At 40.4% G+C, this 20,942-nt stretch overlaps 1 protein-coding gene across 2 annotated transcripts in view; it reads right to left on the reverse strand.

Annotated features, from left to right (window-relative positions):
- The window catches only part of sbf2 (SET binding factor 2), a 101,689-nt gene that overhangs the window by 12,163 nt on the left and 68,584 nt on the right, over positions 1-20,942 (reverse strand). Inside the window, exons 18-33 of one of the 2 annotated variants that reach the window (XM_073465123.1) lie at positions 17,015-17,185; positions 16,511-16,782; positions 15,279-15,451; positions 14,929-15,002; positions 11,767-11,962; positions 11,184-11,311; positions 10,398-10,573; positions 10,165-10,298; positions 9,649-9,850; positions 9,028-9,224; positions 8,672-8,812; positions 6,735-6,818; positions 3,594-3,668; positions 1,827-2,005; positions 637-813; positions 104-205 (exon numbers count right to left, since the gene is read on the reverse strand). In XM_073465123.1, the coding sequence (XP_073321224.1) occupies positions 104-205; positions 637-813; positions 1,827-2,005; positions 3,594-3,668; positions 6,735-6,818; positions 8,672-8,812; positions 9,028-9,224; positions 9,649-9,850; positions 10,165-10,298; positions 10,398-10,573; positions 11,184-11,311; positions 11,767-11,962; positions 14,929-15,002; positions 15,279-15,451; positions 16,511-16,782; positions 17,015-17,185 (2,481 nt within the window). The remainder of the gene's footprint in view (positions 1-103; positions 206-636; positions 814-1,826; positions 2,006-3,593; positions 3,669-6,734; positions 6,819-8,671; positions 8,813-9,027; positions 9,225-9,648; positions 9,851-10,164; positions 10,299-10,397; positions 10,574-11,183; positions 11,312-11,766; positions 11,963-14,928; positions 15,003-15,278; positions 15,452-16,510; positions 16,783-17,014; positions 17,186-20,942) is intronic. The other variant, XM_073465124.1, reaches the window with a different exon arrangement.

The raw sequence follows: 20,942 nt of genomic DNA on the forward strand, positions 1-20,942 counted from the left end.
TAATATGACCTCTTTAAAGACCCATGTTTAACCTCTATTCAACCTCATCTTCACATTTGTAATCTGCCATTTATTTACATATGCATTTATGCATTTTTCTCACTTGTGTTGTAATGTCCCAGCCGTCCTCCAGACTGAGGAGAACAGATGAGCCGCTGTCCAGAAGCTCCACCAGAATCAGTGCCAGCTGCAGAATCTTGTGAAGCTGTGGGAGATCAACATATGTGCATGTGAACACATGTACACACATAGGCACACACACACAATTATTCCTCCCTGTAAGTACATTACCATGTTTGGGTTACTGGTAAATTACTTTCTGAGCACTGCTTGTTGGCTGTGAAGGGTTTCCCACAGAGAATACTGTTGGACAGTCTACGATATGTTCAATGTAAGGACAAAGGCTGCAGGGGGTCAATCAGATAACCAGCATGATAAGAGCTCTGCTGCTGTCCCATCGATGTGAATCTGGTTCCCTTGGGAAAATGGCTTCAGAGTGGATTTATTCATTATGTGAATCTGATACACAGGATGAGCAGTAAGAGCTGACTGCTGGGTCGTTCTCACACAGTCTTTAGAGTCTGACTCTGAGATATTTGTAAAAAAAAAAACAGGGTTGTTTGTGTGTTTGTGTACCTGCAGCAGCCATTCAGAGTCCTCCATGGCTTTGAGGAAGGAGTCCTCCGAGTCGGACGAGGTGGCACTGGGAGCGCAGGCTCTCAGCAGCTTTTTAAAAGAGGCTTTTACCTGCCGCGTGTCTGCAAAGTCCACCGGCACCAGTTCACAGTTCAGAGAGGAGTCCACTCTGAGGCCCTGTCAAAAGAAAGAGCAGTGTGAGAAGCTGTGCCATGGCATTGTTTACCAACACCTCATTAGTAAATGACTAAGACTTGTATAACCGCTTATTTTCAAGCCTGTCTTTCATTAATCACTTACATAACTAATCAGTTGAGGGAGCACTGCTGAGATCTCTGATGCTGCTTTGGCAGATAAAAGATCTTCAGTGCAACTTAGTGTTCGTTGTGCTAGACAAGTCTGAGTTGTACAGATGTAAGAACTGTCACTCTGCTCGACACCACTTCAATCAGACAAAAGTGTTTCAGTGACAAAAAAAATGTAATTTTTTGCATTGTGTTTTTATTGAAAACGATATAAAAACTAGAATGGCACTCAGAGTGCATACCTCTGCCAAGGTTTAACATTATAAAAAATAAATGAGAAAAAATTGCTGGTTACATCCCTTTATCTATAACAAACACAACTTCATTTCTGTACATCAGAATGTGCACTTGAAAGTTGAATATACACTCGGCATTGGCAACTATTATGTACAAATGTACGATCTTTTGTAGTTCAATCGAAAATCTGTGCCATTAATCCTACTTTTACAAAGTTTACAATGTTCAACTTTTGGAGAAGTTGTCTGAAATGTGTCAATTAAATGAGGTCAAAGATCAAGGTGGTGTTGTACTGAAATACTTTATATCCAGATGTGTTTCATTTTTTTTTTTTGTCCTTTCCATTTAAAGCACATGGTAGGACGGAATATTAGAAAACACCTCTGAATATAATGCAGATATATTTCACCAAGTATGACCTTGGTGCTAAAACTAATTTAACTAACATTGCTATGACAGTGTCAACAAAAACTCAATACTAAAGGCATCAGAAAAGCAGACTTTATGGCAGTTGTGATGGATTATTTGTACAGGTATACCTGATAAAGTGGCCACTGAGTGTACATTTCAAACAACATGCTCCAATAATTCATACGGTAACAAAATGTCCTCTCAGCTGCCAGAGGGGAGCTTTCATTTCTTTCTCACCCTTAAATGGGACTTTTCTCCAAAGACGTAGAAGGCAGCTTGCTGTTTCAGGAGCTGAGCCTGCAGACTGTTGCTACCTGCAGGGGGCGCCAGATCCTTCCCTGCCAGTCTGGAGCCCACGTCTACTGTCGCTGGGTGATGGCCGAGTCTGCTGCTGGAGCGCAGGCTAGCCCACATGCCTGCAAACACACAGACACAAACAAAAGTCACACACGCAGGAGCTGGCCAGTTCGAAACGCCACTGATGTACACATGCTGTCAAACAAACTAAGACTGAATGATGAAAAAGACACGACATGCGAACAGGGTTTACATGCACAGCAGTACAACAGAGATTATGTAAAAACCTTCATTCTTTCAGTCCACCAACAAAGCAGTGGCCTCGGCGGATCAGATGTGTGGAGATATTAGAAGCAGAAGTTGTCGGAATTTTCTAAGCAAGTCAACAAGTCTAGAAGCCATTTCCCTGAAAACCAACATGCAATACCTTCCAAACAGCATGAATCACTATCAGGAAGGACATGATTTTTCACAGTAATCATTTTCAGTTGCATTTGCATGGCTGTCAAAATGCTACTAATGTCAGCTTCTGAAGTTATACAAGAGCCTTTGTCCAAATAACATTACATTCAGATGTCTAAGAATCCTTGCGGGTCACAACTTAAAGCACAAGTTCATCCAAAAATAAAAATTCAGTCATTGTCTTGCCATGTCGTAGTCCACAAAACATTTCTGGAGCTTCACAGCAAAACAGATGTGCAGTATTTTTATAAACAACTGAAGTGGATGGGGGATTGTTTTAAAAAGTAAAAAACAACAGCAGGAAAATAAACTGGCTCTTTACAGCCCTCATTTACACCCCGAGTGAATATTTCAGCTTTACAAAAAGGGTGTAAATAACATCTTTTCAAATCAATTTGGGATCTTGGGGCGTCTGGAGGCTTGGATGACATGAGACGAGCTGTATGGAGCCGTTTTATGTTTTTCCCCCCCGGTTGTTTATTTACTTTTTAAACAAGTCCCCATCTTCTTCAGTTGTTTAGGAAAAAGCTGCAACACTGTGTTTCTGTGAAGATCCAGAAATGTTTTGTGGACTAAGAAACTTCACCTGACTTTCCATCAGCATGGCGGTGAGTAGATAATGACTGCTTTTCATATTTGGGTGAACATATCCTTTAAGTTTATACTGAAAGTTTGAAAGCTGCTGTTGACGTTTTTCAAAGATACAATCAATAACTGTTTACATCTGATGCTTGCAAGTCCTGTTCAGACCTGATATGAGATATACAGTCATCACACACAATATTATATGATTTTTATTTCATATTAACTGAATCCTTTCCCTTTGAGTCACATTTACAGAATACTCAAGCAGTGTGCATTACTCTACAGGACCAGAGGGGCCTCATTTTTGTGTGATTCATGACTCGTCTGCCATGACAAACAGCTTCCTTTCCTCTTCAGTCTGGACCCGGCTCTTACCGGACCACAATCAGCTCTGCTGAGCCAACACATTAACAATGGATGAGGCCACATTAGAGTCGCCACTTTGGTTTGTGAAAAACCACAGCTCCCAGCAGAGCAGCCACAAAGTCAGCGATGATTAGTACTATGTCTCACAAGGTCTTTGTAAGGGGTTTGAAGCGCAGTGCACTGGCGTACGTGACCTGGTTAGTAAGCAGGTTACAGCGAGGGGAAGAAGGATGAAGCTTTGGAGGATGCGTTAGAAATGGAGCGCTTGGGGTGAAAGAGACAGTTTGACTATACCTTGATGGTTGACTCTCTCCTTACTGGCAGGTTTTTGGTTTGAGTGAGTGAATAGTTTATCTCTGTACTCAAGAACTGGTTTGTACAGGAGGTAGAGAGAGAAGATGAGGGCAGGGAGAGGGGCATGAAAAAAAAAAGTCAACATTATACGGACATCACCACCTCCTACCCTGCTAACCATTTCTGACCACAGAAGATCAGTCATGCAAATGCAGAGTTAGGGTCCATGTCCACATAACGTTTCTGACTCGAGGGCATATGCGGCTGAAAAAAACGTTGCACCCAGTGTCCTTTTACAGAACTCCTCGTCTTTTTTGTGCGGCTTCTCCGAGCGCCTTGTGTTGAAAATCTAACAACTTTTCAGAAAGGGGTCGTCACAATCACTCTTTTTCAGGCAACCAATTACATTTTAGATCAGGCTGGACTCATAAAAGAAACATAAAAGCCCATTTGTTGGAGCAGATCAGCTGGTGAATGTTGTGCTTTTATCACCCTACACATTGTAAGCTTGCAGCGTTTTTTTCTCTTACCCCACAAGCACCTCAAGCCAACTGTCAGCGCTTTTCTGCTGGGAAGAAACGTTATGTGGAGACGGGCCCTCACAGCTGAGGGTCAAAGATTGGACTGGTTCACATGAAGTGACAGAATGAAAAATTTATTTTTTAAATGATCAAAGAGAATGATTGTCACAGCATGCATGAATGTTTGTCCATTGTTATGATTGATGGTGTGAAGACAGAGCCAGATTTACAAAGTGTTTAGTGCCAGTTTATCAGGCACAGATGTGACAAATACAGCTCTGGAAAAATGTGACGTCTGTATCAAACAGGTGCACCAGACTGAGGCCACAGTTTGTCATTTGTTCTCTCTTTAGGCGGAGACATGTTAACAGAGGCTGACAGTGTATTCCAAAGGATTTACGGGGGTCAAGTAGGGTTGTGATGAGAAAAATTCAAAGGTGTTTTAACTTACTTTTACAGAAGAGAGAGCAACACTGAACTAGCTACCTAGAGAGGTCCACTGTATTACCGAACTAACTCAAATAGTTAATGTCTGCACTCTTCTGAGTAGATTTTTTATGACTTCTTTTACCTCAGCAGCAGGCAGAGACAGCGTCAGTACAGCTGATGTTGCAATAGATTACTCTCTCTCTGTTGGGGTATTTGAAGCATCTTATGTCACTTCATCTTTTCATTTCTAACAAAGTTTGTTTAATGTCTCCAACTGAGTTATTAATATGATTCAAAATGAATAAACAATATTTTTCAGATGGAGTGGGACTGCTGTCACTGGCTAAAATAAATGTTTTGGAATCAAAATCAACAATATCACATATTTTCTGACCTTAGTAATCTAGGATAAATAACACATCATTTGCGCCACTTTCCGAGTAAATCTGGCTCAAAATGTAACTCCTGCTTCCAAGGGGGTGAAGGATGTTTCAGTGATAATCCCCCACTCATTCTGACTGGACTGTGTGGATAAAAAATGGGAACAAACTCTCCATGTATTCTAAATAATCATAAGTGATGTGTCTTCCTTTTCAGTTAGCTAGAAAGATGCTGAGTCAGTTTAAGAAATGCTTTTACCTTTCACCTTCATCTGACACAGTGACTTACACTGCTGACATGCACCAACACCAAACACAACAACTGGATGAGACAAGACACTCAGTACTGATGGTACTGAGTTCACATTCCAGTCAACACAGTCATGATGACGTGTCGTCTTAACAGGCAAAACTTTTTTATCTGTGATTTTACATTTACAGTAAAGATCATTGCAGAACACAGCAGGTCACAAGGGAAAGGTTCACATGGAAGCAAGTTACTGAGATAAAAAAAACCCTTCAACTTTAGATAATTAATAGATGTATAACAAAATGTGCAGTACACACATGTACACATTTAACATTACATATAACAAATTCAAACATTCACTTTGGGTACAAAAGCTCAAATTACGTTTACAGTTTATGACTTTTATCTGTCCCACTGCTGTATTTTGTTGTATTTAGTGGCTATTACTTCAGTACTTACAACAAATATTGTATCTCCATGATATCAATATTGTAATATCACAAATATTAGGTTTATGTTTGCTCACATTCAGGCATCACATTCATGGTATTATAACATCAAAAAATAATCTGAAGTCTGCATCTTCAGCTTTTGATTTAGTGTAGATTAAATGTTATTTTTGGATATATATTAACAAATTAATACCACCATTAACATTTAAAACATACTTTGAACATTGAGTATTGTTGGCCTAAAACAGAGATGCCCAAACTTTTTTATTATTTTCTCGCCACTGTCGTCAAGTGCTTGCTCATGGGGGGGATGTTGGGTCTCAAGGAGTATGGTTTAGACCTGCTCAATTTGGAAAGTGTCATGAGATGACTTTTGTTGTGAATTGGCGCTGTACAAATAAAGATTGATTGATTGTATTGGATTGTTAGGATGCATCCCAAGTTAATCCTAAATGATCAAGAATAACTTCACTGACTGACTGAAGGGTCACTTAAAAAAAAAAAAAATAGTGATGCTTAACATGTAAAGAGCATTTGACCTCACAAAAAATAAAACAATATTATCTTTTTTAAATATTTTTTTCACTAGAAACTGGCCAAAACTGGAAATTGGCCAAAGTGAACCTTGTGGCAGACCAGCTTTAGCCCGCAGGCATCACCTTGGACAACCCCCCACCTAAAGGCTATGGCTCACACATTCTCAGAAATACATGCAACATTCACAGTAATATCATGCAATATCCTCTGAATGAAAGACATTCTTGCCCCGGATAGTTGCACACTTTTGCCTTCAGGAGTTCTTATCGAAAAGTGTGTTATTTTAGTGCCTTATCAGGCTGTGATGACACTTTTGCTCGTATTTCTAAAATGTTGGCCAATTTGTTTTATGATAAGATATGATAAGATAAGAATATGTGACCCTGGTGGACAAAGGAGAGAGGGGCAGAGAATCTGGAAAACCAGGTGTTATTATCCAATGTGTGATCAAATGTGTATTTTGATTTTCCTTCAGTGACTCGATGATGCTAAAACACTCACAGGTCTGGTGTTTCATATTTCATCCTGCAGCAGGAAGACACATGAGGAGAAAACAAGAGGAAAACACTCACCTCCTCTGGTAAAGCTGTTTGAGAATGGGATGTCTAAATGGACAGGAGTCATCTTTGGTATCCTGGATGTCCTCCTGTCACTGCCTGAAGACAAAACATTCACATAACACACAGGAAGTTACAACGAGGGTCAGATTAGGAAACAGGTTCAGGAAGGTGTTTTTTCATACAGTTTTGCGCCAAATCATGAACGAAACCAGACGACGTGCACTCCCTACATCTAGAAGTGGAAACAAAACCGATCACAATGATAAGTTCGGCCTTTTGGCTCCATTTTGACTTATTGAAAACTGCAGAATTGAAATCCAAGAGCCCTTAATCTCATTTGAGCACTTTAAACACAAGAAATATGACCCATCTGCATGTGTGTGTATGTATGCGAGCATCCTGGACACAGCTTGAGTCCAGTGCATGTGTATGTTTTCCAGTGTGCTCAGGATACAGGCAGGAGGGGGTGAAGTCGGAGGAGATGGATGAGCTTGGCAGTGACCCCCAGGTTGTCTTGTGATTCTTACATAACCTTTTATTGTAGAAATTTCCTTCCAAATATCAGATAAAGTATTTCTCCCACACAGTCCATTTCTCACACACACACACACTTATACACAAACACACACAAAGATAAGTAGGTGAAAAATAACCGCTGACCAGAGCAAACAGAGAAGGGAAGAGGGATGAGAGAAAAAACAGAGCTGGTCCGAACAAAAATAATTCTGCATAATGCAAATCTGCAGTTTTTCTCTTTATCAGAAGAAATGAACTCTACGTGGCCTCTTGTCCTTACAAACAAACTGAGGTTTTTCCCACGGCGGAGCCCAAGACCATCACACAGCAAATTCAGGTCAGTTGGGAGCACAGGCAGCAAGGTGACGTAGCTTTGGTGTGAGGGAACTCAATGCCCACAGTCAGCCACTGCTTATTGCCTCCCTACATGCTTCTCCAATCAAACAGTTAAGTAATTATAATAAGTTTGGAGAAGATGGCACGCTACTCAGTCACGCATGCTGCTGACCGAACGTCCTCTCTCCTTAAAATTCTTGGCATTAATGTTAAAACGCTTGTAAGTTTGTTTATTTGCTTTATATATTCTTTCTTTCTCGTCTTTTATTCATTGATGCTGCTGCTTGGCTTTTTATTCCTTTTCCTTCTCTAAGTCCAAAAAATAATTATATTAAGTTATGGTCAGGGAAATGCTGTTATCTGATATGAGAGTTATTATATTTTACAACTTTTCACATAAAAGTAAATACTGTTTGTGTCTACATCCTTAAATCCATCGTTTAAGGTAACTGTGTCCAAGCAATCAATGCTACCATAAAATTTGAGCTCAACGTTGAGTATGAGAGGATTTAGAAACTAAAATGCTGATGGTGTTTGGCAGTTTTATTATTTTAGGAACAGTTAGGAACATAGTTTATCTTTTGTCCAACATAATTTGAAGGGGGCTTTTCCTACTTAACCAAATTCGCATTAAATATGTCATTGTCGTTGAAATTTACATGATACAAACTAGTAAATATGGTAACTTCTATATGACGTGAAAACAGCACATGGTCACATGAGTTAGGGGTCAAAGTATGTGTACATACTTGAGAGGCTCATGTGAGGGTAACAAAGCCTTCTGCTCTGTCTTGTTTTAAAAGACCTTTCTCATGCCTGACACTTTGACTTGTAAAATACAGGAGATAACATAGATGGCAGCATTTCATTCAGGTGCTCCAGTTTCAGCTGCTACTGTGAATGCTGGTTCAATGGTATGGTTTAGCTGGACACTCACCCATTATGAGTCCTTCAATAAAATGTGTACTTTACCTGTTTTGATAAGCCAAACTTTCTTGTTGCTTACTGCATTATCTGAGCTCTAAAGACTCACCAAATAAGCATCACCAAATAAATAAAAATAAAATCTGGACATTATGATCAATGTTGCAGCATACCTGGTGAGAGGCCTATGAGGGAGCGGTTGGACAGGGTGTTGTTTCCGTTCATTTTGAAGTAGATGGGGATGGAGTTGAGGATGGCTTGCAGGTACTTCTCTTGTTCAAGACTACTGGATGAATCTGAGGACGAGGCAGGAGCTAAAGGCAGATCACAACATTTAATTAACATGACCGTCATTTAAAAATCAGTTTAAATTGCACGCCACATTTCAAAGGAAAAGCTGCACAAGTGGTTGAGATAAACTTCAAAGCTACAAACAAAATAAGCTAGATAACGTTAGCTAGGTATTCCAGAAATATAGAACGACTGTGCAGCTGTCAAACTAAAACTCCAAGCTGCTGTGAATGCACACCTGTTGAGGAGGGATTCTGCGACTTGAACAGTCCCACCACACTCTTGCCGTGGAAGCCTCCTGAGCGGAGCAGCACTGCTTTCGTGCGAGGATGTTTCCAACACACGACGGGCAGACGGTTGTGCCTGTAGCAGCGGGCCACTTTGTGTAAACTGCTGTCCTGTACTGACTGAGGAACCACCAACAGCCCTGGGTAACTAAGGGAGAGACAACATAAATCATCAAACACAAAAGTATTGAGAAAAAACCATTAAAAAAACACTGCAAAGCAAACTCTTCACACACTTGTAGCAAAATAAAAAGGGCTGCGGCTGAATAAATGGTCTGTTACAGCAAAGATCTGAGTGGGATAACGACTGTATTCGTCACAGCATGTGTGTTTTTGTACAACAGGATGAATTTGAATCGACTTGTCTCCATGAAAAGTCAAATTTCTGTCTGCCAGGTCAGGGAGGACTCCCTACTGGCTTTTTGAGATACTGGGGCTTACAAAGCTTCCGGCAGGGATACAAATCCTGAAAACAAATATCCTCAGTGCTGCTGTGCTGCGATTAGAGGAATCAGCACGGATCAGCAGGTTTCTGGACAACACTGAAAGTATCCAGACTGTGAGGAGTGTACCTGCGGCAGAGGGAGTAGAGTCTGTTCACGGCTGTGATCCTGAACTGCTCGCCTGACTTGGAGCGAGATGAGCTGGCAGTGATGGTGCCCAGGCCCAGACGCTGGTAGTCACGGAAACAGGACTGCTCCACCAGCTGCTCCATGGTGGACTTCTCTGAGGCTCGCAAGGTGCTGCTGGGCGGCGGCTCCCCATCGTCTGATACTGAAACACACACAAACACACACACATATACCAAGGTCAATTAAGTTTTTAACCCGTTGAACTCTGAAAAAGAGAAACGTTCATATCCCTAAAATCTGAAAAACCTGAAATAAAGGATTATTTAGGATTGCATTTACTATGCAAAAACAATTACTGTTGTAGTTATTATATTTTTTAACTCAAATCTTTTTAAAAGGGATCACGTAAACAGCGATCCCCGGTGGCTAGTCGAGAGCTGCCCGCGGAAGGTCAGTTTATGTGTTTTTAAATCTTTTACTTTATCCTTTGTTCCCTTTCTGCCTCATTAATCTCACTTGAAATGTCATCATCTTCGTGCCAGGTCATTCTGCTGCCTCTGTCGTTCTTCTTCAGTGTGGTCTGGCTGCCACGGCCCATGGTGATCTTTCCGGCCCTCTTTGCTCCCTTGACAATAGTTTTGGACAGTGTTCTGTGAGGAATGCAAAGCAGATAGCAGCATAAGTTACTGTGTACAGTTTCAGAATAAAAAAAGAAGGATTTGGAGAAGCAAACTGCAATAACCACAAACCTGAAGCCAGTGTTCCTTTCTTTTTGCTTTGGAAGGATGAGTTGAGGTGCCGTTTGTCCAGCTGCAAAAGCAAAGGAGGTGAAGATGGACTGGGGGTAGCGGATCCTCTGGAGGTGTTTTCTGAAGATCTCCACCATCTCTGAGCTCACCTCCTCATCAAAAGCCACCTTTATCAACTGTAAGAGATAGAAGTGAAACGGATTATTTAAGGACACAAGCAACTAGTCAGATACAACATCTTGAAAAGCAGGAAGAATCTCAATGGGTCAGAGATGTCTGTTTGTCACTGCTCCTGTTTTACCCCCGAACAGTTCTGCAGCTTCTACATCTAAAAGATAGATTGGTAAAACAGCTGACGTAAGGTTTCCAATGCACACACACATTCCAGTAAGGAAGCACAACAAAACTAAAGAGATGTCTACCTAGGCCAAGTGACCTATTCTGCCACAAAATGGCGACTTTCATCATCTGTGTTAGTAAAAAGATAGGAATGAACCATAAAAACTTTTACAGCAGTACATCTAAAGACTAAAAACACATGCTTGGCTGACAATTGCTTTTCTCTTTGATTCTTAGAAACAAGAACATATTATGAAACCAGACAGCAGGGTTTCTAAAATCTGTGCCACACTCATTGTAATGTCAAGTGTTGATGCCAGAATCACACATGATGCTTCATGCTACATCATTACTGCTATGAGTTGGTTACAATAGAGGTTGTTTTGTATTTGATCTAAAGTCTCAGAAGAGCTAAAACACACTGCATCATGCTGCTTTAGTGTTTACCTGGAATGATGCAGAGCGGAGCTGCAGGCCTTCCTGCATGTTCTGCTGCAGCTGGTTCTGGATGCTGATCTTTTTCTCTTTGGTCAGCGTGGACACTGGGAAAGCTCTGATCACTGCCTGCTCCCCCACTGGACACATGCAGGGACAAAGATCAGCATCAGATTACTGAGAAGATACATCAAACATCAGGTGACTGACAAAACACACTGGACCACCTGCTATTAACTTATTTTTGTATTACGTTTTCACCATTTTATGCTTGCGTTAGATAGTTAACAGTAGAGAACAGAATGGGGAGTGACATACAACAAAGATCCCTAGATGGATGCTGACCGGAGATGTTTCAGTTTATGTTGTATGTTAATCCCTTGACCACCAGGTTGCCACACCAGCTAATAACTTAAATGGTTTAGAAAGATCATTACAGTGATGAAGAGTATGGTCTACCAGGGTAAAGTCAGCTGCTTTGAGAAGGCACTCTTAGATTGTTATTGTTAACTTAATTCACAATAACATGTCATTTATTGAATAAAAAAATCAAATTTACTATGACAACACTGAAAAAAAACTGTGGTTTATTTACCCAGAGGATCATGGGGGATGCCTTTGAAAACAATGCGGTATGTGGTGAGGAAAAGGGCTCCCTCTGCTGGCAGGATGTGTGGGCCCCCCAGGAGGCCCCCAGTGGCCTCCTCCCTGCCGTCGGGGTCCAGAAGCACTCGCAACCCCTCTGACACGAACTCCTCTCCGGGAAGCAGCGCTGGACGCAGAATCTTAGGCTGACAGGAAAAGAAAAGAATAACACATTACACTCAAGGACAGACGCACAAACTGTACCTGTCTATGAACACTGCCAGTAAAATGAAAAAAAAAAAAAACAAAACCAAAAGAAAAAACCTTCATGTCAGTGCGTCAGATTTAATAAAAGCCAGGAAATCAATTAATCATTGTAATGTCAAATCACAGCACCACATGACCTCAATGGACATATTTTAGCTTCACATGCACGTCAACATGTCATTAAAAACACACATCTTGCAAGCACATAAAGCGTTTGATGGCATTCTGAAAAACAAACTGGCCTACAAAAACAAATTTGTACTCTCTGTGGAGACCAATCTCAACCGTCCAAGCAAAACTCACGATCTGTTTTTCAAGTAAAAACTGTTTCTGTTTATCTAATTTACATAACTAAGTAATCACTGGTTTTCACTTTATATTTTTAAAATTTATCCATATGGACACCAACTGACATTAATCATTTTTATTTGTAGAAAAAGGCTTACTAACTCAATTCCTTACAGTTTTTTTTCCCATAAGGGCAGAAACTTGAACTTCACTTGAAAGTTACATCCAAAATGAAGCATGTATATGTACTGCCTTTATTGTACTTACTATTTGAAATCATTTTAGAATAATGATATAACAGTAGCCTTTTAATTTGTATTATTGTCTGCAATCACACTGAGATGTTGAGTTCCAAAGAGTTTCTCTCGTCTATGAAGCATTTTGGTACTTTTTATTTTCTGTGTGGGTTTGGAATCAGTTTCTGGTAAAAACCCCCAAAGAAGAAGTTAATGTTGCTTCTAAAGAAAGAAGAACAGAAATACACTACCATGGTGTTGACTGCATTTCGGTGTTTTCTTAATGCAAGTGGTAATTAACAACATCCCAGAAACAAACACCATATGACCACAGTTTCCACCTTATGACCTGTAACTAACAACAGTCAGGTCTGCACCCTGTGTTGCTTCAGCTCCTTCTGGCTTCCACAGCCAGTAAAGAAACACTCAGTTGTTCCACTGTCACAAATATGAACGAGGAGGGACATTAGATCATTCGCAGCATTTCTCATTAAGGCCACAGCCAACCTGGGGGAGTTAAGTCTGGCCAGGAGATTATCAGAATTTCTTGAATTCGTTCTTGAATGGACAGCGAGACCAAGAGAGTCCCTCTGCACCTCATTACTGCTGCGAGCTCTGCTTCTTATTCAAGCTGCACCTTAAAAGTGTTCATTGTTTTTCTTCTTAATGTCATTGCTACCATTACTACTACTACTCTGACTTGTCATGAATCCACAGTCAGTGTTGTTTAGTACTTTTTGGCATGCTGCTTGCAGCTAGAAGTCCAGGATGGAAGCTTTATCCAACACATTAACGTGTGAGAAGTTAGCCTGAAAGTATGGCAGACAATCTGCCGAGACGGCTCACCACGGGCTCCAGGTTGCTCCCCAGGCAGCGCTGGCATGGTGTTTGTCTGTGTGTGTGAGCGTTTGCAAGAGCATGAGCAAAAGAGGAATTACCAAGAGCTGGCAGACATATAGCACAGCAGGGTCCAAAAGACCAACTAATAAAATCTGAAAGCTTGGTGATGACCTGAAAACACTGGATCAGACCGGCACTCTGCATACAAGCTGCAAACCAGACTAAACTGAAAATGTGGCGATAACTTAGAATGGGCATAGCGCTTTGAAATGAGTATACATTCATTATGAAGTATTATGACGTGCAATTCTGTATTTTTCTCAGGTATCACAGTCAAAGTCCTGATGTCACTTCAGGGTAAGCCGCTGTTGCACTAGCTTCAATAATTTAATATAATCTCTTATTAAGTTTCTTTTATCATCACGTTTCAGTAAAAGTGAAAAATGCGCCTTATGTTTAGAATCCATATTCAAAAATAAAATAATATCTATTTTACCTAGCACTTGCTATTCATGAGTTTACAAGCTAACAAGTTAAATAAAAAAAATACTCCTGGGTTATTATTCGATTGTTACTGGAACTATCTGTCATTCATTCAATGCTCTCAATTTTTTCTGTAATAAAATGTTTTCACAAACATCAAGGTCAGGAATGCCCAAACTTTTTTGCTTGGAGGGTCACAGCTGAATATTAATTATGGACCACGGGCCTAAAGCAAAAACCTATTGTATTTGTATTGATAAGATGCAAAATAGTAATACAGTATATTGAAGCCCTGAGAGGCAAATGAGAAAAAAAAAGATTCTGATGATTAATTTGAATTAATTAATTAATTAAAAATAAATTTTAATCTCAGTGTGATCTAAATTGTTTTCTCTCTTGTGTTTATGACTCAAGGACAGGTGAAAAAATGTTTTGCCAGGATAATATTTCACAGTTCTCTAAATTCCTTTTTATTTTATTTGCCTCTCAGGGCTTCCGTAGTACTGGTGATTTAGTTCCCCAAATCAAACTGACTTCCTGCACTGTCTGTCACTCTGACAGCCGTGCTCAGACTATCAAAAATGAAAAATACTTAGAGATCCTACATATTTAAAGATAATTTTTACCCTACAAAAAGACTACGGCAGGTGAGAGCTGGTGACATTTAACTTGTGGCTGTCTCTGGATTTTTAGAAAAGTTGTTGAACAGAAATAAATAATAACATTTTTTGGTTTTTTAGTTATTATCACTGTCTATAGACAATTGGAGTAATCAACAAGACATACAATCAATCAAAGTTAGGTTGTATGACTGAATTTGTAATCATTTTGTATTAAGTGTTAAGTGATATATGTGTTATAAAAAGGAAATGTTGAATTAGGTTGTCTTTTTTCTGGGACAAAATCTGGAAATTGTGTGTTCACTTGAGCTTAAATATTTAGAATAGTATTAGAAGTATATATATATTTAGTTAGAGAGATTTTAAAAAGTCACATAAAAAGCATATTTTACCGTATTGTACTTAAGTTCCAGCAGCCAATTGTAGAGCAACACTCACCTTCTGAATGGGAGGTAACCTCCTGCTCTCCCGGTGAACTGCCTCTAGAGCCTCCATCTGCATAGCTACGATGCCTGTGGGTCACAAGCTGGGGTCAGTTACCATATGTACACACACCAGTGCAGACACAGAGCTGGTACAGAGAAACACATGTTTATCCACACGGTCTTACAACCTGAGTGTGTATTTACAGATTTTAAGGCCATTTAACATGTCAGAAGTTAATCAGCTCAGCGGCCTCTGTTGCTATTGGCCCGAGCTGAGAATACACACATCCAAGGGTTACTCTGTATAAAGCTGAGGGAATTAGGACAGCGGCAGACTGTGAATGAACACTGTGAGCGCTCTACCTGGGATCATGCTGTGCAGGCTCTTGATGTGTTCCTGGGTTACTCCGCTCTCCGTGCACACCTTGTCGATGAAGCGAGCTACGAACCTGACCACAGAGTTGGCCACGTCGCTGTTCTCTGAGTCCTCAAACCCGCTTTCTGTGTCAAAGCTCTCTGCGACACTACCAGCAATGCTGTAAACCACACATGATGACAAAATGAAAATGAGAAAGGTCGATCCACCGTATCCAGGAGGTGATCTGATCTGAGAGCTGAGAGTTGTGTATTGACAGATTTGTATTTGAGGATGCACTGTGATAAAGAGCAGGGAGAGTGAGAGTGATATGCAGCCTGGCATGAGCAAAGTGTTGATGCCTGCATCAATTGCTCAGACTCAATCAGCCAAAACGAATGTTTCACAAGAGACGGTGACGCAACCTCCCTTCTGCAATCTCAAAGAGAGAGTGATCAGATCCAAATGTCCTCTGTGAGAAACAAACAAGTCCGGCGCAAAAACGAAAGAAAAATTTCCACAGACACAAATTCCTGGCTGCAGCAGAATAAAATGGAAACATTGTGTTCTTGTGAATTTTTTTGGGGAATTCAATGTGCAATTTGGCGCAAACAGTGTAATAAAAGCTCAATTACTGCTGATGACAAAAATTTAAATATTGACATTTTGTTTCTTTGTCTAAGCCTGAAATTTGGAACAAGATCTTTTTTGGCTGCTTTCTTTTCAATTCCAAGAAAAGACATACGCGGGGGATCTTCCTAGATTCATCCCACTCTGCACGGGAAATCACTTCCACTGCTATTTTGTTTGGTTTGGGTGAGTACAGTGTAGCCCCATTAAAGACACCCCGAGGGTTTTAAGCTTCCCAACAGAAGTAAATGAGGCTCACTCTGTTTTGTTCAGTAGCAATGTAAGCCCAAAGGATGAATGTGGGCCGGAAATAGGACAGCTTCTCTGTTCCATTTGGCTAAATAGGAAGGTATCATGTAGACTGTGAGTTTCCCCACATCCACCCACATACTTATCATCACCTTATTAAGAGAACTACACATACTCCCAAATCATGAAACCTTAACTTGAGGTTTTCCTCCAGTTAAGAATGATCGTTCTACCTTACAAATACTGAACAAGACAAAAGTGCATTCTGGTATTCTGTGTATGATCTTAGTGGATAGTAAAGACACATACAGTAGAAGACAGTAAACAGCAGTTAATTACATCCTTTCTCTACTCTCCTGACCTGTTGGTGACGATGCTATTGCTGCCGCTCTCCCAGTCAGCGACAGGCTGGTTGCGCAGCAGCTTGTTCTTGCTCGTGTCCAAAGGAACGAGCAAGTAAACCATGAGGCTGGCGTAGTGAATGGCCTGGCTGAAAACAGTGCTCTCCTCATTCTTCACCAGCTCGTGCTGCTTCTCCTTGCTCAGGCTGGGCCATGCACGCAGCTGCTCTGCTGCCAGGTCCATGGCTGTCTGCTCCTCACCTCTTTCCACCTCAGGTGTAGGGACTGCATCCTGGAGAGGTCAGAGCAAACACATGGAGCTTGACAACACGTTTGTATGAATTCAGTGAGAATGGCAGCTATTACAAAGCTGGCATATTTGCTCAAAAAATGACTCATTATTATTAACATTATGTAATTAAATCTTTGAATTCTAATGCAAGTTAAGAACAGTGGGGTTAAACAGACTTTTACATAAATCCTACAACAATGTAAACTTATACTGATCAGTAATCCTGTCTTACCTTTAGTCTGGCAGTGATGGCCCCTTTCTCCTCTGGGGTATTAAGATACAGGGCTCTGATCTGACTCTGGACCTCACTGTAGAAAGTGGCTTCCCAGAACTGCTGGTTGGTCCAGATGGGATGGTCCTGAATGCAGGTGTAGGCAAACTGGTTCACCCCGGCTGCCAGTTTCTGCAAAACAAAATGTAGTTCCATAGAGTAAAGACAATGTACAGAAGCAACATTAAACTATACTTTTGAGTGGAAGTCTGTGTGAGGCTCTTTTTCTTTGCAGGATATCAGACCAACACTGCACACTCGTCAAGATGTGCCAGCTCATATCTGCCAGCAGCGATGACACATGTTGGCCTTGTAACATTTTTAATCTCACAAATCGAGATTTATGAACCACCTTTAGAGAATGTGAACTGAAAATGAGTGTTTGAAATGCCAGTATTAAAAAAAAGCGGGGATGTAAAAGTGGAAAAAACATTGTAATTCGCATCCCTGTTTCTCTGATACTTTATATCATCTCCCATAGCAACAGACAGAAACCAGATGTTGGATTGTCAGTCTCCAGAACAACAGTGACGGTGTTATTGTTTACAGGTCAGATTTCGAATGAACAGCAATTTCTTTCATGTTACTGGCATTAAAATAAAATTTATGTATTGACAACACAAGTAGACTAAACAGAGAGAGTGAATTAAAACTTACACTCGTAACCTCGTCAACTCCGGTCAGTACAAACACATGCTACATGGCCAAACTTGGCTCAATACCACAGAACTTTATTTTAAATCCGAGTGGGAGTCCAAAAGTTTCCTGGAATACCAAATAAGCAGGGCTAAATTTTAGGGAAATATGTATAAATTTTGATTGTGAGTGCCTCTCAAAAAAGGTGGCCAAAATTTTGGTGAGAAGTGGGAAAACAAAAAACAAGTCAGCCATGGGATTTAAAGTGAAATAAATCATTCCTTGTGAGTCGTAACTTTTTATCAGATAACAGCCCCTGATGGAGCAGCAGACCACCCCTCTTAGCGCGGGCTGAAGAGTAAAGCACCTGCTGCTTGCAAAAACATAGACAATGGGGAACATACAGTACTCAGCCAAAAGCTGGTCCATACTGTATAATACCCATGGTTAACACAGAGCAGTGCTGGAGAACAATATCACACCACAAATAACATGCTCTCAACAGAATGACGGCCACAAACCAACATACACCAACCGTCCAACTCCCTGCACGGTCTGAGGGCCACGTGTATGGCTTGAGCCTGTTATTTGATTAGCTTCTGATTTCTCTCCCCTGAGCCTGACACAACACAGTGGTTTCCATTATCACTTCATAGTTTGCCTTTGAAGGGTGAGAACTGAGACCGTAATTACAAGAGACAGAACCAAAACAGCTCCATTCCCAGTGTGATGGGCCAGAAGCCAAGAGAGAGCAGGACAGACGGTGAACAGAGAGCTAATGCCCATACTGCAGTTAACAGGCAGGTCCCTTTTTGAGTCTTGTTTTTGGTTCAAGGGAGGTCTTCATTATGATATCTTTTATATCATATATCTGATTTTGTTATATTTACAACACAATTGATTTACAGTTACAAAGTATTGGTCTTTAACGGGCAAATGTCCGATGATTTTAGTAAAAATGTACCTAAAGAGGAAGAAATGTAAGTAAAACATCTTGAAAAGCAAAAATGCACACTAACATGTTATTACACAACTGCTGAAGGGGTGTCCTGCTGCTCTTCTAATATTAGATTACAAAAATGAAACCACTTTTTTGGGAAATGTGACACCGCTGAGTTCAGCAGATTTTTACGAGTTTTCAGAGTGTTTAAAGATAGAGCCTTGGATATCCTTCTGGCTAATGGCAGAGGCCAACGAGAAACGGATACAAAAGATCTCAATTAAGGAAAAACATGTGAAACAATAGTCTGAGGCTTAAACACAGAACACACAGGGGGGGCACTTTTTTAAATGAATAAACCAGAACTTAATAATTTCTCTTTAAACATATTGTTAGTACTCTCTGGTGGATAAATTATGTGATTGAGATACTCAATCTTAACAGTCACATAATGATAGACTAAGAGCAGAAACGTGTTGTCAATCTATACAGTTTAAACTACTTTGCCTCCAATCCTCCTCTCCTTCTATCTGAATCACTCATAGATTTCACCTGACGCACACAAGTTGTGACCCAGAGTGCAGCCTTGCACTAGATCTTTAAGGCAACATTAGGATAACATTAATGGGAGCTTGTTTAGATTAACTGTTCCCTCCATAAATAGAGACGATTACACAAACTTTGCTATCAGAGGAATCAAGCAGTATATGTGAATTAGGCCAAAGATGAAAGGACGATGACAAATCTGCTGTGGATAGAAATGCTTTGAAGAGAGGCTGCGATGTGACCAACCCTGGCACTGCTCAAGCTAACAGACTTACAGTATGTGAAATACACATACGCAAAAGTGTTGACCTCATTAAAACCGTTTCAAGATGTATTTGCAAAATTTCATTGGTAGAAAAGAAAGGAGATATAATTTAATCTTTTAATTGGTCTTACTGCTAATCTATTTATCCATCCCGTTGCTAATTCCTGCAGCTTTACATTTAAACAATGTGAATTTTACTTTGTCGTAACCATTTATTCCTTCTTTAATGCCAACTCCTAGCTTTCTTCAACGATTTTAATGGTGCCAACTGTATTGTATGTCTGTATCTCGGCACAATTTTGTTTTCCAAGGATTTAAAGCTATAATATGCAGGAATTCTGCATGAAAATGTCTTAAACAACTAGATCGTTGTATATTTTGTTGAGCTGTGTTACTTACATTATCCCAAATGTTTCCCACAATGTTCAAACCCAGATAAATCTACAACTTCACTAAAACGCTAATGGTGCCTTTCTTATGGTCGCCTGTTGATCCTTCCATTGTCTGGAAGTTCGCAACAAGGCAAAACTTAATGTGACTAAAACTTTGAAAACACAACCTTACTCATAAACATTTGTGCCTGAGTCACGTCCGATAGATTTTCATCAGCAATGGTGGTTGTTTTGGTTGTTAATGGTGTGTTCACTACCACCAAAGCCAGTTAAACAGCACGTTTATTTGTGTTTATTCGCGTTACTTGCACCAAACAGCCACATTACTTTACCATAAATAAAGCTAAGGTTAGAGAGCAACAGCACACATTGAGGGTGTGTGTCTGTGCGTTTGAATTCAGCTCAATCAATAAGCTCTGCACTCACCCGTAGGGCTGCACAATTGTTTGCAAAATGATCAAAATCACAATATGACTATGTGCAATATAGAAATCGCAAGAACTGCAATTATTTTATAAAGGAAAAATGTGCCACAAAACAGTGTTTTAATAAAATTTTGTAGTGCTGCAGAGATGCTCTGGCCTATAAAGCTTGTTCTCCAGATGTAATAAAACATGTTTGTTTGGCAGAGACCGAGAGAAATGGCACATCATCATGATTTTTAGGATAGTTTTTCAAAGAATGGTAATATCACTTTTTGACCATATCGTGCAGCCCTACTCACTAGAGACTCTAGTTCTCACTCTCCTTTCTCCCCCCCCATCTCCTCTCTGTAACGTGCACCTGCTGTGCCTGGCCCTCTACACACAACAATCTGCCAATGTCTTTTGTTGGTTTGATAAAGAGCTCCCTAGCAGCAGAAGTGACATGTTGACGTTTAAAGATGGAGGTGAATCAAACACGGCGATAAATAAGTAGCCATGAGTAGCAGAAGTGAAGCCCTTTCGAAAGAAATGTAATACCTCTCTGTCACAGCAGTGTGTTATGCATCTTGCAGCAGATGTTGTGTGTGTGTGCGTGTGTGTTTGTGTAGGAGGGTTGTTGGGGTCTCTCTGTGATTTGTCTATGCTGTCTATACTCAGCCTGGCTGTTCTTTTTTGACTTGTCAGA

This window comes from Pagrus major, chromosome 4 (genome assembly GCF_040436345.1).
Source record: "Pagrus major chromosome 4, Pma_NU_1.0".
NCBI lineage: Eukaryota > Metazoa > Chordata > Actinopteri > Spariformes > Sparidae > Pagrus > Pagrus major.